General features: G+C 45.4%; 1 protein-coding gene across 11 annotated transcripts in view; it reads right to left on the reverse strand.

The window, feature by feature from the left end:
* FRMD4A (FERM domain containing 4A) overlaps positions 1 to 27238 on the reverse strand; it is a 378230-nt gene that overhangs the window by 36995 nt on the left and 313997 nt on the right. For all 11 annotated transcript variants that reach the window (XM_014268639.3, XM_014268636.3, XM_014268637.3 and 8 more), the window contains 5 exons: positions 26823 to 26906; positions 20175 to 20240; positions 19906 to 19963; positions 18030 to 18116; positions 3365 to 3441 (listed from right to left, as the gene is read on the reverse strand). In XM_014268639.3, the coding sequence (XP_014124114.2) occupies positions 3365 to 3441; positions 18030 to 18116; positions 19906 to 19963; positions 20175 to 20240; positions 26823 to 26906 (372 nt within the window). The remainder of the gene's footprint in view (positions 1 to 3364; positions 3442 to 18029; positions 18117 to 19905; positions 19964 to 20174; positions 20241 to 26822; positions 26907 to 27238) is intronic.

Raw genomic sequence — 27238 nt, forward strand, 5'->3', positions numbered from 1 at the left:
GCTTTCACAGCTGTACAAACCTGCTTGATTATTCCTCCCCATCCCTCAAAAGCAACCCCACCAGCACAGCCCCTGACACCAGCAGAGTGCACATTCAGGCTCTCAGCCTGAACCTCTGGAACTCCTCCCACTGCAGGGATGGAGCTCTGGCTGGAATAAACCACAGCACTGACCTACAGAGCCCCAAATAAATGAGGGCCTCCTCTCCAGTCTGTTAAAATGGGTCTTGTGGTAGAATAGGATTATGAAATGATGTGGCATGGGTACAGAGGCTCGCTCAGAAATGGGACCCTTTTAGGGACATGGATGGTGAAGAGGGACCAGTGCAAGAGACAGCCTAGGGTGTGCTACACAGAAGTGCCAGAGTCCACATTCAGCAGGGACTGAGCCATGCAGGTGTGGAGGTGGCACTGCAGGACAGCCCAGGAGCTCTACTGTGCCATGCAAGACGAAGTCAGCTCTTTCACCAGCACTCACAAGTCCTCAAGCCTGCTAAGGTTCCCCTCCTGCACCTGCACTTCTCTTCTGGTGCCTGTGGGCCACTGCCTTGTCCAAAGTTGGAGGGGTGAACAGATGAAGAAAGTTGTGATAGAGCCAAGAATGAAAGAAAACCAGAACTCTGCAGCAAAATGAGAATTACTGGCAATGTTCAGTCTGGGACAGGGCTGACAGCCATTGCACCAGGGCTTTTTCAGTGCTTCAAAATGTGTTAAAGTCAAATTATGGAGCTACAAATCAGAGTGAAATTTCTGAGAAAGCAGCTGTGGCCAATGCAAACAAGGTCTGAGACAAGTGGGATCTCATGTTTCAGTGTTACCCTGTGCTGAGTCCTTTCCTTGTGAATGGTGCTACAGACCTTGTCCTATTACCAGTACTGTTCTTGGGAGAAAATCTCCATGGATGCAACTGATGGTGCTGGGCTGCCTCATTTCTGTCACTGGACAGGGAATGAGGGCTGTGCTGGGAGGTGTTCTTGAAGTTGAGACTGGGGAGTGGATCCAGCTCTGGATGCTGTATATTGGTCTAAGGACACAAATCTCCACTGGCACATAAAGCTCTAAGGAAATTAAGGCACTCAAACATGGGCTGAAGCCTTAATTCTGGTGTCATCCTATTCAGTTCAAACACAGTTACTTCTGAATTCTTAGAAATATATTCTGCAATTCATTCATCTTTTCACTGTAAAAGCAGTGATTTCTAATTTTTTTCCTGTTTGGAATCTGTACATCTTTTCCTTTAAAACAGCAGACTCTAGATCATCTTCAGACTGTTGGTCAGAGCTGTGGATTTGCTTTTCACAGCTGTGTTTGAAGACCTGAGAGAGATAGATCACGGGTGTTTTTTCCACTACTTCCCTCCATGCATGCTACATGCACTGTGGAATTAATCCTGTTGATAGCCCCTAAAATGTATCATTTTCCTCCCTTATGAGATAACTAACTGCAGTGAAAGGAGGTTAAATGGCTTGTTGGGGACAGGAAGCCATGGGCAGAGGTAGGGCTTAAAAGCATACATTGTGCTGCCCAGCCCTGGCCACAGCCACGGAGCTGTGCTCGCTCTCCTGACTGTGGCTTCGCTGACTCAGGCTCTGGTTTGGCTGGGAGGGGAGGAATGTGGAGAGAGCACTGTGCTGGCTACTCCTCCGCCTCCACACGCTGAACAACTCCTTGCAGGAGTCCATCCCACATGGCTGGGAGACTAGAACCAGAGCTGTCTTCCCACCATGCCACTGCAACGTGCTGCGCTGCATTGCAGCCTGAGCGGCATTTCCACCTGGATGGTGTCATTCTGGATACAAAGATCAATCAAAATTATACAAAATCCAACCAAACTAATTCCTTTGTAGCAAGAAAGTAACGGGCTGACAACCAGGGGACAGGGCTTTGTCCTCCTGGTGTTGAGTCAGAGAAACAGAGCAATGGAATAAAGAACGGAAGCTCTTCTGTGTCACTAATTCCTATAATCTAAATACAAATGAGAGACAAGAGGCTGCTCTGTGTGATCACATTTCATGCACGACATCGAGTTGCAAATGTCACCATGATTTTAAGGTCCCAGGTCTATTTCCTTTCTTTTTCTTGCAACTGCTCCTTCAGGAAACAGGCAGAACTTAGGGCATTGAGGGGCTCCTGGCTGCTCCCAGCACACGTTTCTGATGCCTCTTCAGCTGCTGGAGCCTCGGTGGGGGAAGGAGTGCACTACCCACAGCTCCTGCTGCTGGAATATCTCCCAGTGTATTCTCAACTTTGGGAATTCACTCTGTTAGATTCCATGTGACTGTTTACATGCTTAATATTAAGCAGATGCTTAGAGGTTCTGCTGATCTGGAGCTGTACAATGACATGAGCTGCTTTACTCGCTGTTTGTTTTAACAAATGCACCTATGCAGACAGGCACCGTTGTACTGGTGTGGCTGTGCTCATATCAGGGTAAATAAGGATAGAAACTGCATGCAAAATTCCCCTAATAAAAGTACATATATTAATACACAGATAGGCATGGGAAACAGGTGAAACAGGATCACAGCTGACTGATCACTGCAACACACTACTACCAGCAACACATCAAATCAGTCTGGGCAGAGAGATGGTTTCCATCAGTGGTATCATACAGTGCAAATGAGACATTGCTTTTAGTCAGAACAACTTTCAGAGCCATACACTCACTGTGTGCAGCAACCATCCAGTAATGCAAACACACCAGGGATGCTGAACGCACTGATGGGATGCAGCACAGTCCTTGGAACTCTCACATTAGGATTCCAAAGTAAGGAAAAAAAAAAGGCTCCCGTGCCAAAAAGACTGATGGGCTTTCATCCAGGCTGCCGGTGGTAAACCTCTGGTTCTGTGCCATTGCTTTCAGTTGCACTACTGAATATTTATTTACAAAGAAGCGTGTGAGTACAAAATCTGGCGCTCATCTCCGGGCTCTGAGCGAAACACGGGGACAAGGCAAAGCCCCCTTTCACATACGGGGGCTGTCAGCACTGCAACAGAGGCACCGGAGCCACACAGTCCCAGGGGTCACAAGGTGCCAGAACAGAGGGAAGGGGAAAAGAAACCCGCTGGGAGCCGAGGGGAAACACATCCTCAAAAACGCACACCAGAACCCGAAATGTCCGGCTGAAAGGAAGCAGCAGCCCGCGGCTTGATGCCCGCTGCCTCGCTCTCGCGTGTTCCCCTGCTCCCAAGCGCAGCGAGCCGCGCACAGCAGCGGGAGCAGCACCCGGCTCGGCTCCGCACAGCCTGGCTCACCCGGCTCGGCACTGCACAGCCCGGCTCAGCCCGTTCGGCACCGCACATTCCGGCTCAGCCCGACTCGGCACTGCATAGCCCGGCTCAGCCCGGTCCGTCTCGTGGCTCACCTGCGCGGATCGTGCACCTCCACCGAGAACTTCTTCTCGCGGAAATAGAGGTTCTCCAGCTGCCTCCATTGGAAGATCTGCAAGGAGAAGAAGGCGATGAGGCGCCTCGGCGCGCTCCCCAGCCCAGCCCAGCCCCGCTGCCAGCGCTGCGGCGGGAATGCTCCGCTGTGCTCCGCCCCGGCCCCGCGTCCCGCCCGCCTGCACCCGCGGGGCAGCCCCGGGGGCGGGCGGCGGCCTCCGTCCCTCCCGCCCTCTCTCCTTCCTTCCCTCCCGCCCGCCCACCGGCCCCGCTGCCCGCGGCGGGCTCGGTGCTCGGGGCAGGCGGGGAAGGGCGCCGCTTTCACTTTGCGTGTTGAAGACACATTAAAAACTCCGGGCAAACCGGGATTCCACCACATTTTCCTTGGAGGGCTGGCACCTGGCGTGGTGCATCGGCCTCTGGCACAGCAGGCTCTCCCCGGGGTGAAGATCCCCCCGCTCCACCCCAGTGGTAATACCCAGCTCTGCTTTTATCACGTAAAACTGGCAGGAGCATGACCGAGTGGAGTTTATCTGTCCCAGGTGCTGTCAGACTCGTGGTGGCGATGCCCAAGGCTCCAGGTGCTCCCGGCGGTACAAAACACGGCAATGAGCAAGTCATATCTCAGCCTCTGTTTTACAGGCTGCCCTGCCGGGATATCTCAGAGCAGCATTGGGTCAAAGCCAACACTACCACCAAGGGCGAAACTGAGGCACGAAGCTTTTCATGGGGGTGAAATGCGGCGTGCCCTCGCCCCCGAGCCAGCCCTGGAGGGCTCAGCGTACTCCTGGGCAGCGGGATGCGCTTACACGGCCCCTGTGCCCTCACTTCTCAGTGAAATAACACCCATCTCTCGGGTAGGAGGGCGGACCGACCTCAGGACAGCGCGAAGGACGCGGTGACAGTGAAATACTGCCAGCTCCGCAAACTATCACACCGTCACCACCGCGGGCAGCTCCACCACTGCCTCTTCCTTACAAATGAGTAAGCTAGAATCCAAACCCTGGCTTCCCCGCTGCCAATCCACAGGGAGGAGGCAGCCTCCACCCCCCCTTGGCATCTCGGACTTCGGCTTCCCTGCATTGCCCGTAGCAAGCAGCAGAGCCGAGGAACGCAGCCCCGCTGCTGGGGAGCACAGGCAGCAGCGCTCTCCCTGATTTACACTCCCTCTCCCACTCCAAGTAGCTTCTGTGGAGTTCCTGTCCTGCCCCCGAGGAAGGCGCTGGCTCCTGACACGCCGAGATAAGGCTCGGCTGCCAGTGTCAGCGCTCTGGAGATAAGTAAACAGGAGGCGTAATTTGATTTGCACTGATAGAGCTGCTGGTGGAGCTGAAATCTTGAGAATAAAACAAACCTCAGAGAGGACCCAAAATGTTCTCCTTGCTGGTATTTCAGGGGCAGCAAAATTGAAAATATTTGTTAAAATTTCCAAGCAAGGTTGGGGTTTTTTTTCTCTCTCTTGTTTTTCCTTTCTATGATAGGGTGCTTATGGAAGGAGGGGTAGGGATTAAGAAGGGCACTGAGCTACCCTATATTCTAGGGCTGTCCACATTGCTGAAGGGGTAGGGGAAGAAGGGAGCCAGGAGAGATGGGAAGTCTGAAAGTCTGAGTTACATTGTCCTTACAGGATTATTTTATTCGTCCACTGGAAATATTAATTGCTGCATAAAACTTGTAAACACCAAACAAAGCACAGAAACACCCATTATTTTACCCACCGAGGGAGGACAGGCACAGGGTGAAAGGGTTAAGCCGGGAGCTGAAGTCTGACTCCTCTTTAAGTGCCTGGCTTCAAAGGCATGAAAAGGAAGTTTGGGGCCTTAACTCCCACAGACAACAACTGGGGTCAAGCTGAAAACATCCCTCCGTGCTTCCAGATGCCCATCTGCAAGGCGGGGAGGACAAGGCGGCTGTGCTGCACGGCATGTGCAGAGGACGTGTTTGGGAGGCGTTCAGACATGTGGAACACATAAGAGTCTAAAAAGCCAGCAGATCACACCCTTCAGAAAATGCCCCTCTGTCCCCAAGTCCCCCGTTGTCATTTATGACTAAACTTCGGCGTGGCGCAGAAGGAATTTGAAACTTTCCTGAGCTGCTGGCAGCTGCGCTGTTTGGATGCTGTCCTGCCCATTCTCCTCCTCTGTCTCTGCTGCACTGTCCCCCGTGCTGAGATCCTTTTCTATTTTACCCTCTCTGCTACCAAATCTCACAGTGCTGTTTGCTAAGGGAAGCTCTGTTTCTCGTTTCTCTTCTGTGATTAACTCCAACTGTCCAAACACACAGGGCTCTGGGGAAGCTGTTCAGATGCCCAAATGTAGGCATGGAGTGCCCTTTTCCATGCCCCAGGGCTCCCTGCCTGGCCCCTGGCTGCTGCCCCTGGTGGGAGGCAGCCTGACATAGGTCCGGTGCTCTATCTGCCAGCCCCACGCAGATGTCTTGGATCAGCAGCAGTGCCTAAAACAGCATTAGACACCTACGTTTTGGGCACTGGAGCAGCTCCCCAGATTGCTGCATTTTTATATTTAGCTTTGTTGTTTTCCTTGGCAGAAGGAGGCAAATCCAGACTCTTGGGAGGGAGGGGGTGGAAGTGACCCCACAACCTAAGTTTGTGTCTTTTATTTCATAGCTTTGCTCTCCCAAAAGTACATATGTGTTTTACCATTGCTGTAATTGTGCTCTATCTGCTCCCCAAGTATTATTCTACAGTGTCCCACTCCTTTTTCCCACATTGATCTGAGAGGTCTCCCCCTTCCTACAGAAAAGGAAACCAATCTGCAAAAATGTGAATACCCACAAGAAAGTATCCACTTTCCTGTTAGCTGATCACAATCCCTCCAGAGAAACAAAGCCAAAGGTACCCCTTCAGCCAGACCTCCTAATGTAAGCAAGTTGCTCCCTTCACCAGTTGCCCGCCTTATACATGGTCTCAAATTGATGTTGTTAATGCAGTGACAGATGCACAAGGTGCCATTAGTAGGTCTTCCTAAATGGAAGCATAATTTTTACCCATCAAGATCCTTTTACCACGCTGGTGCTTGCAACCTTCACTGGGGAATAGAGCCCCAGCAGGGAGCTGGTCGTAATTTCAACAGGATCTTGTGGAAATGCAGTGACAACAGATGCATGCTGGTTTTGGGGCTGGTTTGAGTCAAAGCACGCATGTTCATGGCAGGTTTGCCTCTCCCTGCACTGAGGTTGGGTCTGGTTTTGGGTTATTTGACTTATGATTGTCTTTAGTTAATTTCCTGGGCCGAATCCAATGCCTGCACCTGTGGGTGGGACAATTTGTACTGGTTTTAGTGGGATTGCATCAGAGGTGCAACGACCCTTTGACAAAGAGTACCTCAGCAGAGACTGGGACAGCATCTCCCCAAACACACTGGAACTGGAGCTTAGGAGAAAGTCAATCATTAACACAAGCTTGGAGCACAGTTCCCCTGCCCTTGAGTGGCTGCCTTCACTCAGTGCCCGCAGACAAGGGGACAATCAGCAGTGCTGCAGAGGGCCAAGTCTGTGATGTGGTGGTTTGCCTGCTGGGTTCTCTTCTGAGGTCAGCAGCTCCTTTTGGATCATGCAGCACTGGGCAGCTTTCAGATGGGAACAATTTTTGGTAGTGGCCATCATTACAGGCTGCATATGAGATGATTTAATCTTCAACAGATACTTAAGAAAGTATCCATGAGACTGGCTTTTGAGCACAGCTGCACACTCACACATGCATGTGAAAGGGGCTAGTAAAAGAGGAGAAAATAATTATCCTTATTAATAAAATAATTACCCTTTGAAAAAGAGAAATTAAGATATTAAGAAAATAATTACCCTTGTTCCCTCCTCCTCCAAGGGGCCTGTCCCCACCATGATCTCCGTTTCATCGTGCCAATAAAACTGGAACTGACACTATCACTTGAATTTGAAAAACTGCTTATCAACTCGTGAACATTCAAGGGAGTAACTGCTCCCCATCAGACCACATGCACTGTTTAAAATGTGTTGGGGTGGGTGAGGAGGCCATGATGGGGAAACCAGTGTCAGAAATTGCTTCTACAAAGCTGGCACCTTAGAAGAGGAGCCAGGAGAGATGGTGTGCTGAGTGCTGCATGGTGTGCTGTGGAGAATTCAGGTGCAAGCTACAGGAATTTTCTCACTGGAAACCCCTTCCAAGAGGCTGGCAAGCTTGCCAGGCACCAGATGTTTGTGACTAGTTACAAAGAGCTGCAGTCAAAACCCTTCAGACGCAATCTCCTTTTGTGAGCACACTTGTGGTTTGCTGGCTGCTCCGTAATTAAGCTGAGCCTGGAGGAGAGGGGGCCCAGGGATCTGCATGCATTTCAGCCATGTGGGTCTGAAGGAGTTTTTGCCATTTTTATTGTCCATGCTGGTACTGAGGAGTTTGCACACACCAGGAGGTAGGGTCAGTGTCAGAGTATTTGAAAAATGCTGGAGGTTCGCGATAAAGAAGGGAATGGTTTTTTGTGAATGAAATATCAGGGATTGCTTCTGGCTTGGTCACTCATGGCCTGGGTGACCTGGACTTCTGGAGAGGTGTGGGGACCTGAGTTTGTGCTAGGCACTGGGCTGTGCTCTGTCCCTTTGTGCTCAGGGAGCCTTGCTGGAGTATTCAGTGGAAGTGCTGTGCCATTTATTTGGAACCTCTGGCAGTAATGAGACTGTTGCTTGCTCTGTGTTGCCCTTCAGCTCAGGCACAGGACAGAGGGGGTTGCTGAAGGCCAGCACTGGAGGTTGGTGCACAGTGCTCTCTGGACTATGGCACTTAGAGAAACATGCCCAGATGGTATCTTCTGGAATAATTCCAAATCCTGAGGTTGGGGTTTGGGGTTCCTGATACTGTTTGCTGCCTGCTGTGCCCAGGAGAGCCAGACCTGGTACTGAACTGGGGAATGTGCATTATGGCTGGGCATGCTGGGGACACAGTGTGAGCCATTTTGCATTTGGTCTCTTAAAAAACAAATATAAAAGCCCAGGAGTCTCAGTTTCTTTCTCTTTTCTGCATGCTGAATCACCTGAGATGAGGCACAGGCTGAATGCACACACTCTCAAGGGTTCCAGGTAGCATGCTTGGTTCCTGTTCAGAATCAAATCATCTGCAGAAATCTATAGAGGATCAACAAGCTGTTTAGCTCTGCTTTATGACCCAAAGGGGATTTACAAAGAAGATGGAGACAGACTTTGCTCAGAGGTGCCCAGTGAAAGTATAAGAGGCAACAGACACAGGCTGCAGGGTTGCAGCAGGGGAAATTATTAGAAGATATATAAATTAAAACCCCAAGTCCCAAAACAATCAGTGCAAGTGGTCAAACACTAGGGTCATGAGTAACCAGATCAAACTCTGAAGGTGGCTCAACTTTTAACAGGAGGTTTGACTAGAGACCTCCAGAGGCATTTCTGACCCATATTTTTCTTTCATTCTAAATATCTAATAAATGACCAACTGTAATTGGTGTTGGACTTGCTGACCTATTTGGCACCTCCCAGTCCTTCAAGTCTTGCCACTTCCTAGATGATTAATGCTTTGTTAATCATACTATGCAGAAGGAACAATCATCCCTCCAAGAGCATGGACTACCACCCAGACTGGATACTCTGAATGGCTTTTAGGAAAGGCAGAGAAATAATGTGGAGCATTTCTAACAGTCCCAATGCAAGCCCTTCCCTTGCCTACACTATGGGCAAGAGCCAGCACTGGATGACATCCCAATACTAAAACTGGTATTAAACAATGGAACTAAAACAATGACAGTATTTTCACACAGCTTGCATGAGTGAAGCTACAAACTCCCAAGTCTTTTGTCCTGCAGCTTAAAGACAAAACAAACATAACAAAAAAAATTCCTCCTTGGAAATGTAATTTCCTCCACTGAACAAACCAGCAAGCTAAATTCTAGGAGCTGAGTTATGCAGGAGGTCAGAGTGGAGGTTGTGAGAGGTCCCTTTTGGCCTTAAACTCTATGGAAATCACAGCTCCAGAGTAGTCAATGGCAGTTTTGTCCCACTGATTTCAGTGGGGCCATGGTTTCCGGGCATGGATTTGTGTTCTGCCTCAAGCCAACCCTGCTCCCATCAATCATACCTCTGTCAAACTAGTTAGAGTGAAGGAGGAAGGACTTGGTCCAGGCAGAACAGCACCATCTTAGCTCAAACAAATGGGCTCTTGTTTCAGGGGCAGATTTACCAAGAGATTTCCGTGGGCTGTCACCTGTGAATTAGTGTGACCCACTGCTGAGGGTGCCCCAGGGTCAGGAGATGGGGATGCTACTGCTCCATAACTTAGTCCTCCATCCTGCCACACTTCCATTCATTCCTTTATTTTTATTAGTTTGGGGTATTGTTTTTTATTTCGGTTCTCAAAACAAGGAAAAAAAAAAAGAAAAGATTTCCTGAGTGATTTGATGTGGGAAAAGCCCTACCAATGATCTTCCCAGAGGCTTGCCGTCCTCCCTTCCCTCATGGAATGAGAGAATGGCTTGGCTAAGTGGGACTTTCAGTGGTCTGTCAGCAATCCCAGCTCACTATCTAATTACTTCTTCGCCTCAGGCTTCAGGCCTCTTTTTTTGCCAAACAGAAAAACAATTTCTGATCCAATTTGAGATCCCTTTTGCTGTGTGCTGTTCTTGTGGGACTACACCACCCCAGCAAACATTTCTGGCTTGAACTAACACAAATTGCATCTAGGTCTATATAATAACCACTCTGCATTCATTTCCATTATGGAAACACAATTCCCTATTAAATTTCAAAGTGGCTTATTGGCTCAGAGAGACAGCAGAGCATCAGATCACAGAGGGAAGAGCTGCTATTTGGACAAAGTATTATTTGTCTAAATAAATGCAACTTGATATTTGTGTCTGTAACTGTACACAGACTGGGAGATTAGACTTTGACTTTATATACAACCAAATCCACTTTCACTGCACATATATGTCTGGTAGCTGCTGTTAGATTGTGCATTGCTGTCACCATGCTGTGTGTGTCTAAATCAATAGATCTACAAAGAACCTTTTTTCTCTGATTGGTTTAAGTTAAACTTTCTCCCTTTTATTCTCTGAAAGGACATCAAAGTGACTGGATCTTTCTGCACTGAAGAGATCTCCTTTCTGGCACCATGTATTAGATAAAGGATGCCCAGTCTGCAGTCTATGAATCAGCTGTGGCACCCTAGAAGGGTTTATGCTGCCCACAAACCATTACTGCTACTCTGTCTCCTAAAGATCCTCATGTCTTCTTCAGTGGCTTGGCTGAAGTACCTCTGTCTTGAAACCAAAATTCAGGAATCACCATTGCCATCCCATGCTGCTGTAGCATTGCACAGTAATTTGTGTGACTGCAAATACTCCTATGATTCTGGGTGTCTGCACAGGGGTGCCATGGCAGCAGCAGCAATCCCACTCTCATGGTGATGGCTGCAGTGAACCTTCTGAGCCTCCTGCCCAGACCCCTGCCCAAAGGTGCCTCATAGCCACAACCACAGACTAATGGGACCCTGCCTGGGTTCATGATAAAAGTGCCCAGACCTTAGGAACAGCCCTGGTGAGCTAAGAGACAGTGTCTGAGCAGGGTGGGGTGTGGAGGAGCCTGCTACCACTTCAGAGCCAAGCATAAGTGCTCAAGGAGGTTTCAATCTCTCTCCAGATCTCCACCCTAACTCCCGGGCTCTGAGGTCCAATTTGTTTCACTTTGTGCTGTCGGAGTGATTTGTCTTTGCATCTTGTTGAAGTTCCTGCTGTGTGCTGCAGAATCATTTAAGACTTGGCTGCTGCTTTTACACAGATTCACTCTTGAAGACCTGAATACGACAAAGGGCTTAGAGAAGGGAGTTTTATTTTGATGGGACTACTCCTATATTTAATGGTAACCATGGGCTTGACTTGGCTAGATCATGGGATGGGACGTCATGCTCTAGCCTTTCTGAATTTAAATTCTCACAGAAAACCCTGGGAACTATATGTCTAATGGTATCACCACAGCACACTAAACCACCAGAATAGTGCTCATTTTTTCATAAAACAGCAGTGCCTAAGACTATGTATTAATGTTTGCAAGCATTGCAGTTGATAAAACTACTTATTTACCTACATAATGGAAACTAAGCATGACTATTGCATGATTCTAAAAAGTTCATTTACCTAGACAATCTCCTCACCTGTCTGAAATCAGCCCTGTTTGGGAGACACACTGAAACAAATTTTTACCAACTTTTATGAGGAGAAAAAAGTGGGGATGATGACCTTATACCCAACAGTTAATTCATCCCGGTTCAACCATGACAAATTCCATGCAGTTGAACTCCTTCCAACTTGCTCTGAGCTGTGAAGCTCTTGTCTCGCTCCACAGAGTTACTGTGAGGGTTAATGGCCGCTTCTTTCTCTGGCTGCAGTGATTTATGCAGCCTGTGTCCATATCCAGCTCCTACAGCTTTGCTGTAGGATACAGATTGTGGGTCAGATGGTGAATGGGATTGGGAACTGATCGAGGTTAAGAGTGACCATTTTTTATGGCTAGGTGATGCTAAGCCAGTCAATCCCTTCTCTGGAGCAGTTTCCTTCCTATAACTGCACAGCTATACCAGGATGGCTGAGGAGGGGGCCCAGGGGAGGAAGTGAGCAGTGGGGGCAGGATTGTGATGGGGGAGGAGAGTGCTGAAGGCCACTTCAGCTGATGCTGCTGCCGAAAGAAATGTTCACTGAATCACAGCCCAGTGGCATGTCCAGCCAAATCCTGTGGAAGTTCTCAGTGTCAGGGACATAATCCTGCTTTCCAGCCCAGTGTCCTTTGATGTCATTTATTCAGCTCCCAGTGTGTTTGGCAGCTCTTTGGCACAGTGGTAAGGCAGGGAGTAGTGGGTGCTGAAAGGGGAAGTGCCTGGTGCTGGATGGTAGAAACCCAAATTGAGAGCAGACAGCAGAAAAAAAGGTGCTGGTAGGAACATGGTCTCCTGTCTTATGGGGATGGAATAGGGCATTTCTGCAGGGAAAGGCTTTAAACTGTGCCTGCTTTTCAGTGTCTGCAGGTCTGAGTATTACGTTTTAAGGAAAGAAATTGGGTGAGCAACCTCTCTCTAGGAGAAGGAACAGCGTGGTAAGGAACATTGCTTTGTATATGTCTCCCTCCTTCCATGCTCCACATTTCCAAATACTAAACCAAGACTGAATTACTGCACTATAAAATGAGTTGAACCCACTGTGACCTGAAGACTGGTTCAGTTTACAGCCAAGTCCATAACCCAAGAAGCACAAGGGATCAGCAAGGGGAAGAGAAATGAAAGCACAGAGCAGAAGGAGTCAGCAGGTAGTCCTTAACAGCCTGCTAATCACAGTGAATAATTTATTACAGCAGTGCCACTGAGACTCCACGAGCTTTTAAACTAGTATTTCCTGGAAATGGTTTCTGCTCGTTTTTTATCATTTGTAAATTTGAAATCTGCTATCCCTGTCTGCAATGCAAAGGTGTTTGAAAAGATCCTAGGAAATGACAAGGACCCCAATGAAACATGAGTCCAGTACATTTTCTGACCTCACTTGATTTTGGATGCCTTAGAGAGTCCAGCCTGTTCTGAATACACCCTGTGGCTCAGCAGCATGCCAGTGAGAGGAGTGAGACACATGCTCCATACCTCTGACAACAGAAACCAACTTGGTGTCAAATCAAACACCCTCCTTGAACATGAGGATTTACAACCCCTCCCAAAATCCTCTCTGAAAATAACCAACCCAATGTTCAAACCCTGGATGGAAGGTCACACTTTTAGTGCTATCTTCAATCCTTCTGAGCTCTTGGCTCTATTGTATCATGTGGCAAGGAGCTGTGCAAGTGAATTGGGCTCCCTGCAACTAATCTGAATTTCATGTTTCTTTTGTCTTTTTGACTCTCCTTGTGTTCTATGATCACTTAGGACAGAGAGCAATTTGCCAGCTTCCTCCTCCCCATCATTCACTATTTTCTGTACATTTCACATCAATCCTTACTTTAGTTTTTTTTTAAGTTACTGGTCTGTCATTCCTTCACCACAGGAAGCACAAGTTTAACCACTCCATCAATGCAATTACTGACTTGACAATGCTTCATTATGCCCTAAAGCAGAGAGGATCTATTTGTTCTGCAATAAAGCAGCTCTTAATTAGGCTATTGCTTCTCCTGTGTAAATATCTCATTTTCCCTCTGGAATTGGGAAAGTTCACTTTATCTCTTGCTGTTTGAAAAAGGCCAAGTGCCACTGGACAGCAATCTTTCACTTTCTAGACACAATTAATGTGCTGATTACTTTGCTCATGCTTTTGACAAGCTGGTGATTTTTCTCTGATCAGACCCTTAAAACTACTGAATTTACTTGTGCTCTGCATTGCTTCGTAGGATGGGTCCAACTCACCTCTTGTGTTTGCATGTTTAAATGGGAAGTCAACCCAACTTTTGCTTTGGATTCATGATGACACTACAAACTAAAAATCAAATTCTTTGTCATGAGAACCCAAACACTGTTGCGTAGACCTTATGGAAAGTGACAGAGCATTCTCACAGCATGCTTCATTTAATCTCAGAGAAAGAAAGGGTAATGCTGAGAAGAAATGGCAGAAACTGGTAGCTGTCACAAGGAAATTTTTTGTCAAGTTACATTAATGGCTGATTTTTGTGATGTCTCACATTTTATCTTATTTCTAAAAACCTTTATTCCCTTTGGGTTCTCTTCAGTAACCAGATAATGTAAGCAGAGATAATGTTTATGAGTCTGAGAAAAAAAGGCTCACTTTAGTTTCATTGCCACTAGCTTTCTATAGAAGAAAATGAGATAACACTATATAGACATATCTCTTACAAAGCAACTAAACATTACCAGACTCTCCTTTAAGGTAATTTTATTTTTGGTGATAAGTTAAACATTTTCTCTGTCTTTTTATCTGCCATATGGAAGTCCTTTGGCTGACTTTGTTAATCATTCACTCTTCAGTTTGGAGTTAATTGTTTACTAACTGTTAAGCTGTTTGCACTAAAAAATGCCTTTGGGCTCTTAAATCAGTGGGAATATCTCACTAGAACAACAGAGATATGCCTGGTGCTACTACTTGGGTGTGCAGATCTCACAGCTCCAGGCTACACTGCTGCTCTTTGTGCAGTCTCTGGGGATGGAGTGGAGTCACATCCCTGTGTGCTGGTTAAAATGGACACATAGCACTCACAGACAAATGCTCACATAGGGCTGCTGCAATGCCTTGGCTCTGAAATTCAAGCAAAAAACCCTCTAATGACCCTTCACTGAAAATGATGGGTTTGGTCTTTTCACAAGACAGCATTTGTAGAAGCTAAGTTTAACATAGAGGGAAATGGATTCTGTCCACCCTGGAAGCTGTGAGCTGCTTCTACACAAATGACACTGGTTCTGCAAGCCCAGCATCCAGAATGCCTCAATATATGGTTGGCAGGACAGCAGCCACCTTTCCACACTTGATACTCCCTTCTTCTTGTTCAGCTGGAGTGTTGGATTTTGTGTAGTATACCAAAACTTCTGCAATTATTTTGTACCCAAGAATGAACAGCCAGCAGATTATAACTCACAGGGACCAAATTTGCACTACAACAGGCACCATTCAAGAGGAAACCTTTGACAGGATTTGCTGAGTCTGTGAGCTGGTCCTCAACAGACAGAGGAAAAAGGGTGGCTTTGGGTACATTCAGGGCTTCCACAAAATTCATGTATAGGCAGGAAGGAACATAAAAATAGAAACACAGAGACACATTAGTCTCTGCAGTCTAGGTACAACTGCATTCCAGTTTAATAGGCCTGCATTCCCACCTGAACCACCCAGGACTAGGTGCCAGATCCCCATCTCAGCTTCATCCCCAGTAATGCTGGAGAACTTGAGTGAGAACAGCACAAGCAGGATGAGGTTCTGGCCCTGCATCAGCCTCAATTCCCCTCTCCAGTCTCATCCAACTTGCTGACAAACCTGGTTAGCTTTCTAGAGACACATGGCTGATTTACTCCAGCAATTTAATGAAATCATGGTTTTGAGTGACTGCTAATGGGATTGCCCGAGATAGGTTCAGCTGCTTAGTGTGTGTTACAGTTTTACTCACAAGCACAAGAAACATGGAAATCTATCTAGGATGACATGTAGGAAAACATTACAATCTCCCTCATAAGACAAGCAAGATTTCTATATGCACTTAATATAAATGTCTTGATTTCAGCTGGTTTCTTGCTAAAATTCTCTGCTTGTTTTTTCCAGGGAGACTTATTTTTCCATTGTACATTTTCAATTTGTTTCTGGCATCGGCAGTGTGCAGGAACAAAATATTAAAGATCAGAAAAGCCATAATCTCTTTCCCCCTCCCCCACTAATTTTACCTTACAGAAAGTTCAGTAAAGTTTACCCCTCCCATCTGCACAGCAAAGACTTGAACCAGCACATGCTGGTGCAGTGAAATGAATCAGATACTGTGGCAGGCTGCTCCCAGATACCAAGGTTATCGAGTGCAATTTTACAATCTAATTAGCAAGAGGATTAAACACTACACCTCACTACCTCACTGAGGCAGCTGATCTGCACTTGCCAGAGGGGTTTTACCACCTGTGTAGGGTAAGAAGTATTTTTACTTGCTCCACAGAAGGTAAAATCACTCCATGGAGAAATAACGAAGCCTCAGCCACTCTGTCCAAGTCCCATCCCTGATTTAGGCTGCTCATTTTGGAATAGCTCTGCCAACAGATGGGCTTTGCAAGCATCATGTAGCAGAGAAATGCTCATCTAGGCTGTCTTTTCACTGCTGTGGTCTCTGGATTGTGGCAATGGACAGATCCAAGCCTGGAAATTCCTGCTTTCCCTTCCCCCCAACCTTTTCTCACAGATAAATGACCACTTCTGCCACAGTTCTGAGTGGTTTATACACAAGGCAGCACCATTGTTTTGGGTCTGATGGATTTCATACAGGATTTGCTGAGACCAAAGAAACTAATTCCCAAAAAAGAGAAAACCAGCACCCTATTTTTTTAGAGTTACATTTGGAGAAGAAGGATCAGAGGTGCCTAAAGCCCCTGATTTGAGGTGCAGTGTGAGTGATAGAGGTGGGCTAGTGGGGACACAGAGAGGCTGGTGAAGATTTAATCAAGCTCCAAAACCAATGCTACAGAATAGATCACCCTGATCAGCTGAGAAGAGAAAGTAGAAAGGAGGCTTGACCCTTCTGGTGGAAATGTGTCTCCTCTCATGCAGTCAGAGCACCTGATCTCTCCTCCCTTCTGATGCTCTGCACCAACACTCTCATCCCAAGAGAGATGACAGTAATTGCTATAACGTGTGAAAGGCTGAGTCCTGTCATGGCAGGGCTCTAATTTCTTCCAAAGAAATGTTTGTATTCCTAAGACTTTTGAAGGCATCTTTTAAGTACATGTCTTCCCTGGGGGGTTGGCACTACTGGAGATATGTGGGTGCAAACACCCAGCCTAGGCATGTTCTAAACTACCATGTGTGAGGATGGCTTGCCCTGCAGGTAATGATTGATCCCAAATAGATGTGTCTTTTAGTCTTTGTGAAGACCTCCTTACTCTCCTTGTCCTTCCTTTTAATGAATAAAAGTCCCATTAATAGCCTTCAGTGAATCAAAGGCTAATTAATGCTCCTATTGTCTCTTGCTGCCTCCTTACCTCCTTAGCAGTTCAGTTTTCTACCAAAACCTCAGTTCTAGTTCATTTTAATAAAAGATGCTCTCTGTGAGCACCAGGCAGTGTCCAACTTGAATGTGACCAGAGGAGGTGAAAGAAGAATTGGTACAGAAACAATGCAAAGACATATAGAACTTAATTCACTGTGGAAACTTTTGCATCCACAGAAGAGCTGCCCTAGTTGCTCCAAATCATCCAGTTCTGCAGCCTGCAAGCCAGCCTAAGCCTTGCCTCCTGGTGTCTCCACAGGTCTGCAGTGCAACATAACAGGCTCTGCATTCCCACCTGCACGGCTTGTGCTCAGGGATGAGGTTTTTTATATTAGATTTTATATAGAGATTTATATTAGCCCTACTAGTTGGGAAAATCAGAACACACAGGTCCCCCTCATAGTCTGAGCTCAAGAATTAAAACTTTCCATGCCTTTTTTTTTAATGTATGTGTTGAAAGTCAGCTTTCCCTGCTACCATGACATTAACTCTTCAGTTAGGAAAATCATTGCTTATCAAATGTACTGCTGGTCCTGAGAAAATCATGCAATTTTCTTTTTGTAATAAATGGAAGCAGTTTTCCTGTCTCTTCATCCCTTTCTCTCTCAGATCATTTATGGCTTGACAATACAATATCAAGGGTTGGCTGAGCACACCCAATCCACCATTGTCAGTGAATGGAAGGCCTCCAGCACCTGAGAGGATCAGCCCTTGAGTTCCCATCTTTGTCTTATGAATCACACAAAAAAGAAACATAAATTGCAAGATTAAGTGACACTTATTTCCTCCAAAGCCCACAACTTTTAATAAATTATGAGCTACTTTTGTCCATTAATTCTTTGCAGACATTGAGACAAGTTTGGGAGAAAACAAACATCCTTCAAAAATCACATGAATCAATGCCAGCATTTGGTGTACATCACACCCTTGACTCAAGCTATGACATGTATGGCAAGCCTAGACCTTGGTAGAAAAGTAAACACTTACCTTTCTTGGTTTCACTTTATCATGGTAGTCATATTGAAAAATCCCCTTGTAGCTAAGTCCTAACCACCATGGAATTCCCTGCTTGTCCTGAAAGAGAAAACAGAGGGAGTTACATTGAATATTGAACACGATGTGGAAATGCTGGAGATTTCCTGTGTTGTTGCTCAAGATGAAGATTTGTTTCTTAATATCTTTGAATGGGTGTTGTTAAATTTCCCCCTGTTGAGTTCTGCAAGTCACAGAGCTCCACAGTGTTTAGAAGAGATCTGTTTCACTTTTGGGCATGACAGATAAAACAATTTAAAATACATCACATGTGATCAAGTTACTCAAAATGCTGTCAGGGGTGCTGAGGAGGTTTGACACAGGTCCCTTGTGCAGTGGTGCATCCTCTTTCTCTTCCCTGTAAATTATTCAGTCTGAACACTCAGAGATTGGAGAGGAAGGAAAGCAAGTCACCCAGCTGACTTGAATTATGTGGAGGGATTTTAGCATTAGTCTTGAAAATGCAGCAGTAATGGGATCTGAGAGCTAGTGATAAGGTCTGACAGGCTCAGACCCAACTGCTTTGTGTCTGAGTGTGCAATAAAATGTCCTTATGGAGTAATGGCTGATATCTGATCCCAGTCTCTGCAATTTACTGAGCTGAAGTCCTCAATGAAATTACATCTGTTCTGTTAATGTGATGGAGAATGGCAGGGTAAAACACAGCAAAACCAAACCCCCACATCAGGCAGAAGCAAATCCTGTTATGTGCAGTATTTGCTGCCTCATTGGTGCTCACTGCTGCTTATTGACCATGGGGAGCTCACTGGAATAGCTCTCAAATCTTTGCAATATTGAACATTCAGCCCAATCCACTAGATTTTTCTTGATCTAGAGTAGTCCAAGAGATCTGGATGCAAAGGGTGCTGGAGAGATCCTGTCCTCTGAGAAAAGATGACGCTAAATGCTTTTTCCAAAATAATAATAGCAACTTTATTATTACATTCTATTAGCAGGAATAGACTAGAAACACATCTCCTGAGACAGGTACAGTCAGATATTTGTGTTTTTATAGTACCTCATGTGTACAAGACATTACAGATGTACAAAAAAACATCTGATGCACAGAGATAATGATGAAACACATCAAAACTTCAGGGTGATAAATGAGGGAATATGCTCTGGGGAATGTGGCTCTAGCTTTCTTTCTATGTTTATTGATTTCTCTACTTAAAAAACCCCAAACCTATGAAGCTGGTCAGGAAGTAATATTAATAATAATAATAATATGAGGCTGGAAAATTTTCGTGATAAATCATTAGACAAAAGAAATGAGGAACTGCATGAATAACTGCATGAAGTCCACACAGAAGTGGAGATCTGTTTGGGGATGAGAATGTGCTACCTATCTCTGGAGTACAAGACTGTCCTGGCGTTAAAAAGATGTACAATCTCTGTATCCATCTACATATCTCATGTCAGGGGAGCTACAGTATGCAGGTCATGTCTGGCCCTAAACAGGTGTTCATGGATCTGCCATCTGGGAGAGATCTGACCTCTTGGAGCTACAGAAAGGATTGTCTGCCAGAGATGTGTCTGGCTTGTCCCTTTGGTGGTGGTTCACTGGCATTGCCATGCTGCTGACTGAGCTGAACACTCCAGCACAATAGGACTGCAGGAGTTTTATCTCCAAGAACAGGATTTTCCTCTTTGGAACTGTATTTACTAAACATGCACACACAGCTGAAATAAGTTTATCCTACCTCAGGAAGTGAAACGAGACTTTAGTAGCAGTGTATTGTATTCTGAGAGCAGGATGGTTGTTTGTACCTCTCTCCCTCCCTCTCCAACAAGAGTTTAATTCAGGGAAGGACCTTCTTGTAGCACGTACCTTTACTGCGTAATAATGCACTCCGTACGTGGGGAGGGACTCTACAATGCTCATGTAGCTGCAAAACAACACAGAAGAGAATAACACATCTGAAAAGCTGAGAGGATGATCTGAAAAAAAACTTTGATAAATAAATAATTATGCCAAGAAATACTTTAACATGAAGCATTGTGAGATTGGAAGCATAGTTACATATTGTATTTACAGTTCTGTAGAAATACTTCATAATAAAACAAAGGTCACAAAGAAATCATTCTTGTTTGACTTACTTCACAATTGCTTGACCTCTTGTCTGACCATTTAGTTTCTTGTAATGTTCAATGACTCGATCCTCACTGGAAAGGAAAAAATTGGATGTTTTATATAATGCCATTATCATGACTAAAAATCTTGCCAAAAGCTGAAGAGATACTTCTGTTAACACAGGTACTGAGTGATGGAATCAAAAGATGCCAAGCAAAGCCATTAGATGAGGGGATTTGGTGCAGAGCATGGTAAACAAAGGGGGAGTCACAGACTGAGAATAAAAATGGTTTTCTAAGAGTTGGTTGTCTGGAAGAACCCTTTTTCCTCACAAACATGACACCTACTTGTACAGACTTTTTCCTTTCTGCATTCCTTTCCTTCCTTACAAATGATATCCACAATACTACACTGAGGGCAAACAGATTTGTGTTGGACCTGCTCAAGATCTGCTTTGTCCTAACTGCTGTAACTTCTTTTCAAGCCCATCATGTCCCCTGAAAGATGGGCAGAACTGTCAGAAATTGGTGGCCAGTCCTAGCCCTAAGACTGACAGGTTCCGTCTCACTGCAGGTGCACCATTGGAAGTACTCTGGAGCAATCTCTCTCAGCAGGAATTCCTAGTGTACACAGAGGCAATAATAGCAGCAGTGACAAGGGATACTTCCAGGGCACTCAAACTTGAGTTTATTTACTCCTAAAGTATTCATGTGCCTTTGCTTACTTTAGAGTTATACTAACTTTCATTCCCCCAACAACTCCTGGCTAAGCACTGGGAGCTGGCATGAGCTGGGGCCCATTTCTAACAGCTCCTTGGAGACTAAAATAATTTTATGTTTTAGGCAGACATGAACTATGTCATCATGTGTTCCAAGGTGAACCATGGAGGCTGTTCCACACCAGTGGGCTTCTGTGTCAGACAACAATTCTGAGTGTGTGCCTAAGCAGTAGAGATGGAGCATCCAGGAGAGATCAGCATGACCCAAATAAGAGATGGGGAGACACATGTAAGTTCACTTTTAAAGAATTCCACTCATTCTTCTCCAGTGAATGGGCAGCAGAGCTATTTGATGCATACAATCAGCTGTGCCAGCAAGGTCACAGCATGGCAAAGGGTAAGCCAAGGTCCCAATGTAATGCACACAGGACTAGCACTGCTACATGACAGAACACTGAAGTCCTCAGGTTTAAAACCAATTTCTTGCTCTTTATTTTGTATTTTATTTTTGATTCCCAAGGACAGGGAATCTGTTGAGTCCCATGGAGATTCTGTACAGAACTTTCCAGACCAAGAGGAGGGGAAGCTAAACTAGCTTAGTGCCCTCCCCACTTGGCCCTGCATGAGCTTCCATCCGTGTCTGTGTCTATCCCATGCCAACATGCTGCAGGTGGTTTAGGGCAATGTGAACTGGCATTCCTCCTTCCCTGCATTTCCTGGATCCAGCAGGATCTCCTAATGGGGCCTTTCAGCTGCCCTCCATGTGGTAATCCTTCCCCAGGCAGAACTGAGCCAGCTGTATTGCTGGGCAGTGTGAAGGAGCACAGCAGGGTGGGATGATGGGAGATGACTTCACCAGGGCTGCTCAGAGATGCCCATGGGGGCTTTTGTGGAGGACTGCAAAGCATTTCCCCAGCCCAGCTTAACATGACTGCATCTTCTTCTCATTGCTGCATTCCCCATTTGCACCCCTGTGCCAGAAAGGACAGAATCTCTTTTAGAGAGAGAGCCAGAATCTCCAGAGCCACAACAGCTTTTAGAAAGAAGAGCTACAGGGAAGCTGAGGATTGTGCAGCCCTAATAATGAAGAGAGAAAGGAGAACCAGAAACATCAGTGAAGCAGCAAAGTGCAATTCAGAGACAGTGTCAGATTGTCAGCAGGGCCAGCTTTTCCCTCACAAGCCTGTGGTTTATCTGAGAGGTTATTTAACTGCTTTCCTTACTCACTCACCAAGTGGCTTCCCCCATTCACCCTACAAAAATAAAAAGAGCCCTTTTCAGAGCTGTCCCATCAGCAGGCCACAGCAGGAACAGGGTGCTGACTGAGCCAGTGACACATTACAGGGTAAAGGAATGGTCCAGCTCTCCCATCAAATCCCTCAGAATCATTTTAATGCTTAGAAAATGATCTCTAAATTCTACAGCTATGAAACATATTCAGCACACTGATCCAAGCAAGTACCACAGATGTTATGGGTGTGCACATGAAGGCAGAGCCTGGGTCTCCTGCCATGATTATCATAAACAGGATTACTTTTGGAGCAATAACTGAATTACATGAGTGTTCAGTATTGGAAGATCTCCAAAAACCATCATTCTTAATAAAAAAGATAGACAGAGAAGGCTTACAGCCCTTTGAAATTACCTCTTAAAACCATGATTACATGTGGATGCAATTCCTCTGTCTCAGACAGGAACAAACCAGGAGTGATTTCTCAGAAAATAATGGAGTTTCTCCATTGGAAAACACTCCTAGCTTTATTTTCCACTCTGTGCAGTTTATTGCACAGATCAAGCTCACATATTGCTGCCATTCAAGGAAAGGGTAAATGTACCTGGACATGCTGATTACTTAATGTGATTCCGGATGTACTCTGCTTTCTTACAAATTCTTATTATAAAACAATTGATATGTTCCTAGAACATACTCCTTGGGTTGGGAAGGCAATTGATGCCCCATTTCCTTCAAAAGGACAGATCAGATGTCAGGGAGCCTTCCTGAACAGCAGGACAAAGAGCTGTGTTTTTAACCCATACTAGAAATAGGGAATAGTCCAGGCTCTACCCAGTTCTTCTAAGCAAATGCAGGCAATGCTACACCCCCATTGCTCTATTCGGGTACTGATGATTTTTCTAAGTAAAATGTTTTGTGGTCTACAGATGTTAAGTGCCAGGCAAGTATCACCTTTGTTTCTTCTTCCCTTTGAACAAAAAACAGAAAGCCTGAAATATCAATCAAGCCATATTTAAGAGTTTTATCTGTGGCCTTTCACCCTTCCTGCAGTACTGGCCTTGTCACTGGGGAAAGAAACATGGACTCCAGACTAGAATTCATCCAATCTGTTTTGGACAGATTCCTTGGGAGGAGGTTCCTGCTGCTTCTCTGTCCTGGCAGCAAAGGGAGCTGAGGGCACCTAGCTCAGATAGCAATGTCCACACTGGAAAAACATTCACAGTCACAACAAACTGTGTGACATTCCCTCCTCTAACAATTCTCTGAACTTCCTTTTCTTTCCACTGCCCTGTGCAAGAAGGATCATCCAGCACAGAGGTTCCTTTCTGCCTCCAGCTCTGGGTTGGGGGGTTAAGCCCAGCACATGCCAGGGAAAACAAGCAAAATCATTCACGGGTCAGAAGGAGCATTAGCAGAGCCTGTAAACATGCTCCCCTATCATTTCAGCTGTTCATCTCCAGGCAGCTGCCATGCTGCTATTGACAGCTGGGAGAGTGCTGGGACACTGCTGGGACCACCAGCTGACATCTCCTCTCCCCCCTGCTCTGCCTTGTTGCTGTGCTGGTGACATAGAAACTCATTCACAGTGCAGGGCTGGCAGAGGATGCTTAACTAATGTGGAGACAGAGACACAGAGGCTGCTGAAGCACTGCTGTCTGTTTGCCAGCTCATAAAACATTCCCCCCAAAGCTGCAGAAATTAATACATGGATAATATTCTGCAGCAGACAACTCTGATAAAGATCTTTAGAAGTAACAAGAAATCCCTCCTGTCACAGCAGCTTATAGAACTGGACAGCAGACAACTTGCAAGCAAATGCAAGCCTTGAGTTTCCCATCATCAGATCCAGATTTTCAAAGTGAGTTGCTCCCTCCCTCTCTTCCCACCACACTGAGCTGTTTTAAATAGCTGTCCATTCACTGCTGTTCCTTAGTGTTATTCTGTTTCTAACCTAAATTTTCAATTTTGATTACATTATTGAACAAATAAGGTCTTTATTTGTAGTCATATGCTGTCCCTCTGAAGCCACCAGCACCTCTTAGGCCAAAGGACCAAGAGCTGGACCAGGGCCTCAGGTCTGTGTTGAACCAGAGAAAATCACTAAATAGTGATTTTCAGCTGACATTTTCAGAGGTGGGTTTTCTGGCAAAACTGATGCTAAAAGAAGCTCACATTCAAAGACTGTGGGAACCTGTGAGAACTCTATCTTCACCCTGATCTGTTGAAAATCCCAATCTAGCATTCACTTTTGTGTTGTTGCACCTCACATCAGCCTTATTACTGACAACTGAGTACTGGGCTGGCTTGTTAGGGAGGATCTGAAATGAGGTAAAATGCAATGACACGTGTCTGGAAAGGAGCACTGTGAGTTAACATATTTCTAAAGGTTCTCTCCAGTCTCTGTGATTGGTTTTGTGTTTCCATGCATGGCCAAGACAAATCAAAACTAAGGGCCCCAACTCCTGGACTGTGTGGGAGGACCAGAAGATCAGTTTTCATTTAAAAAAGCCCCTTCTTTCTTCATCAGTAATCAGAGATGCCAAAAGATGCTTGAGAACAAGATGAGCAACTGATTATTCTGAACCTGGAGAGAGCTGCAAGAGATTAAAGGGAAGGGAAAGGCTTCAAGAGTATGGAACCAGGAGACTCCATGAAGCTGGAATCAGAGGCACAAACTGTGCTGATCTAAGAATCCAGGACTCATCCCACAGGTGTTGCTACATTTGGTAGGTGCAATAGATGATGCTTTTTAAGGGTGTGTGATGGAAATGTAGTATTTTATGAAGATCTTTTACAGCATCTTGCCAAAGGTATCACAGTATTTACTTGATTATCTAATTTATTATCTCTTAATCAACTTCATCTGATAAAAATATAGTACAAAGTTCTTTTGCTTGTCTGTTTTAAACTAATTAGAGCGATTACTCATCCCATCTTTAATGTTTTAAAAGTTTCTTTCCAGGGTTGGATATTCACTTGTGACTGCTTGCAGTCATGCTGAAGAACTGCAGAATAAAACTGATTGCTCACAGAAAAGGTTTGGATAAAATCTGCATCTGGTACATAATCTGTATATGATGTGAAGAAGTGTCAGAGAACACAGTTTTAAAAATCTGCTCCCTTAGATCACTGAAGTTTGATCTGTAATTTTGAGGCTTTTTGTCTAATTCACCAACAGACGCTTCCTGAGAGCATTAAATGTTTCAGAGGGTGTTTAGACAAAAGCCATCATTAAAAAATAATGAACTACTAATGTTAAAGAGGCCTTTTAGACCTGCTTACTGACATGAAATCACAAGGGAGTCACAGGACTGTAGCCTCTGATTTTATTACTCCATTACTCCATGGCAACACCACCTTCCCAACCTGTGACCTGTTCTCAGTCACATGAGAGCCCCCACAAAATTAAGTACAGCTGCAAGTGCTGTACCTTGTGTATAAATGCAAATACTCATATTCTGAGCACGAGGATTTTACATGGCTCTTCTCACTATGTGGCACTTCATTAAGACCTTAGGCCATGTTGTTGCTGAAGGGTCAGATTTGCCTTCCCTGTCAGTGCCTACTTGTTCCCACCACTCCTTTTGAGATGGCTTTCAGCCTGAGCTCCCAGTCTGTCAGTCAGCCAGGCCACCTGGAAATGTACTGCTTTTGAGTGTATGAAGTAGTTTTTGGAAAAAGACATGCTCCTAAGAGGAAGACCATTCTTCTTCAATGAGATGGCAGCCTACATTTTTCATTTTTCATGAAGATTTGATTTGGTTCTTAGATAGAAATATCAGGAGATTGTGATGATCCACAGTTATTGTGTCAGTGATCCTAATATCAGCTGGGGACTCTGAATCTCTCCTTATATTCTCAGAAAGGGATTAGGAGACCTCACAATGAGCTTGCCTATGACTTGACATTAGGTACAGTTAATTCCACTGTTGTAGCCATGCTAGGAGAAGAGGATGACCTTTTTGGCAAAGAGAAGGACTGACATCATAGCCTACAAACTGGTTTGTTTTCCCCTGCCATCCTCAAGATTACCAAAATGCAGAAATGAAAAGACTAGCAGATAAAGAAGCTCAATCCAACCCCCAGGCTTGCAGCCTAATGCTTTAAAGGCAAACATGAAAGAGCAACAAGCAGAAAATGGAGTGAAAGTATCTCCCCTTTAATGAATAGTCTTTCCTCAAATTCTTTCCTATTTGCACAGATAAAAGGGATATGCAGGGTGGCACAAAGAATCTATGTGTGTGGCATGCAAAATCTGAATGTGAGCCTGCTCCTACCTTGAGCTTGTTTTTGAGTGCAATAAAGACAGAGCAAACAAGCATCCACCTCCAAACACTGAGTTCATATAAGATTAATTCAGCTATGCCATACAGAGAGGATTTACAAGATGAAACTGAATCACTCCAAACAAGGCAGTGCAAAATATTGACATTTCCAACTGGGAGAACTCTTTCACAAATGCAAAGTGCTGTGAAAGTAAATGGCACATTAGGCCTCTGGATTTCATCAGGACATTTGCACACTTACAGCGGATTTTTGGCCAGGCATTTGGCAGATGGGGAAACTGAGGCCCAGGATAGTAACTCTACTTGTGTTAAGCCATGCAATGAGTCAGTGACAGACCCAGAAGCAGAGGGCAGGAATTTCTGCTTCCCATTCCACTGTCAGACCCCACTGCCAGAGCCAGGTCCTGCACAGGGACCGTGGGCAGTGACACATTACCAGTAAGCGAGGGAAGGATGCTCCTTCAGCGCTGGTGTTGGAAGGGCTGGCAGCTTCTTTAATTCATTCCTTACAACTTCATTGCTGAAAGAGAGTTCAAAAGGAGGATCAGGCTACAAGAAAACAACCACAATATTTGATATGACTTGACCTAGCTGGCAGGCTGCTATGACTCCACATCTGTTCCTTCTTAACAAAAGGCACTGGGGTTTCCTTTTTCTCCTCTCTTTATTTGTTTTATGGCAGCCCAGTTAACTTTTTCCTCTATTATCAAAATTGGAGAGAAGCTCTCCCAGATGGTTATGTTGAACCACTTCCTACCAGTGACTGGACACAAAAGCCACAATGTCACATGTCACTGAGCAGGGTGTCACAGACATGTTCATATAGGGAAAAAAATATAAGCGGGAGAGAAA

Source organism: Zonotrichia albicollis, chromosome 4 (assembly GCF_047830755.1).
Source record: "Zonotrichia albicollis isolate bZonAlb1 chromosome 4, bZonAlb1.hap1, whole genome shotgun sequence".
NCBI lineage: Eukaryota > Metazoa > Chordata > Aves > Passeriformes > Passerellidae > Zonotrichia > Zonotrichia albicollis.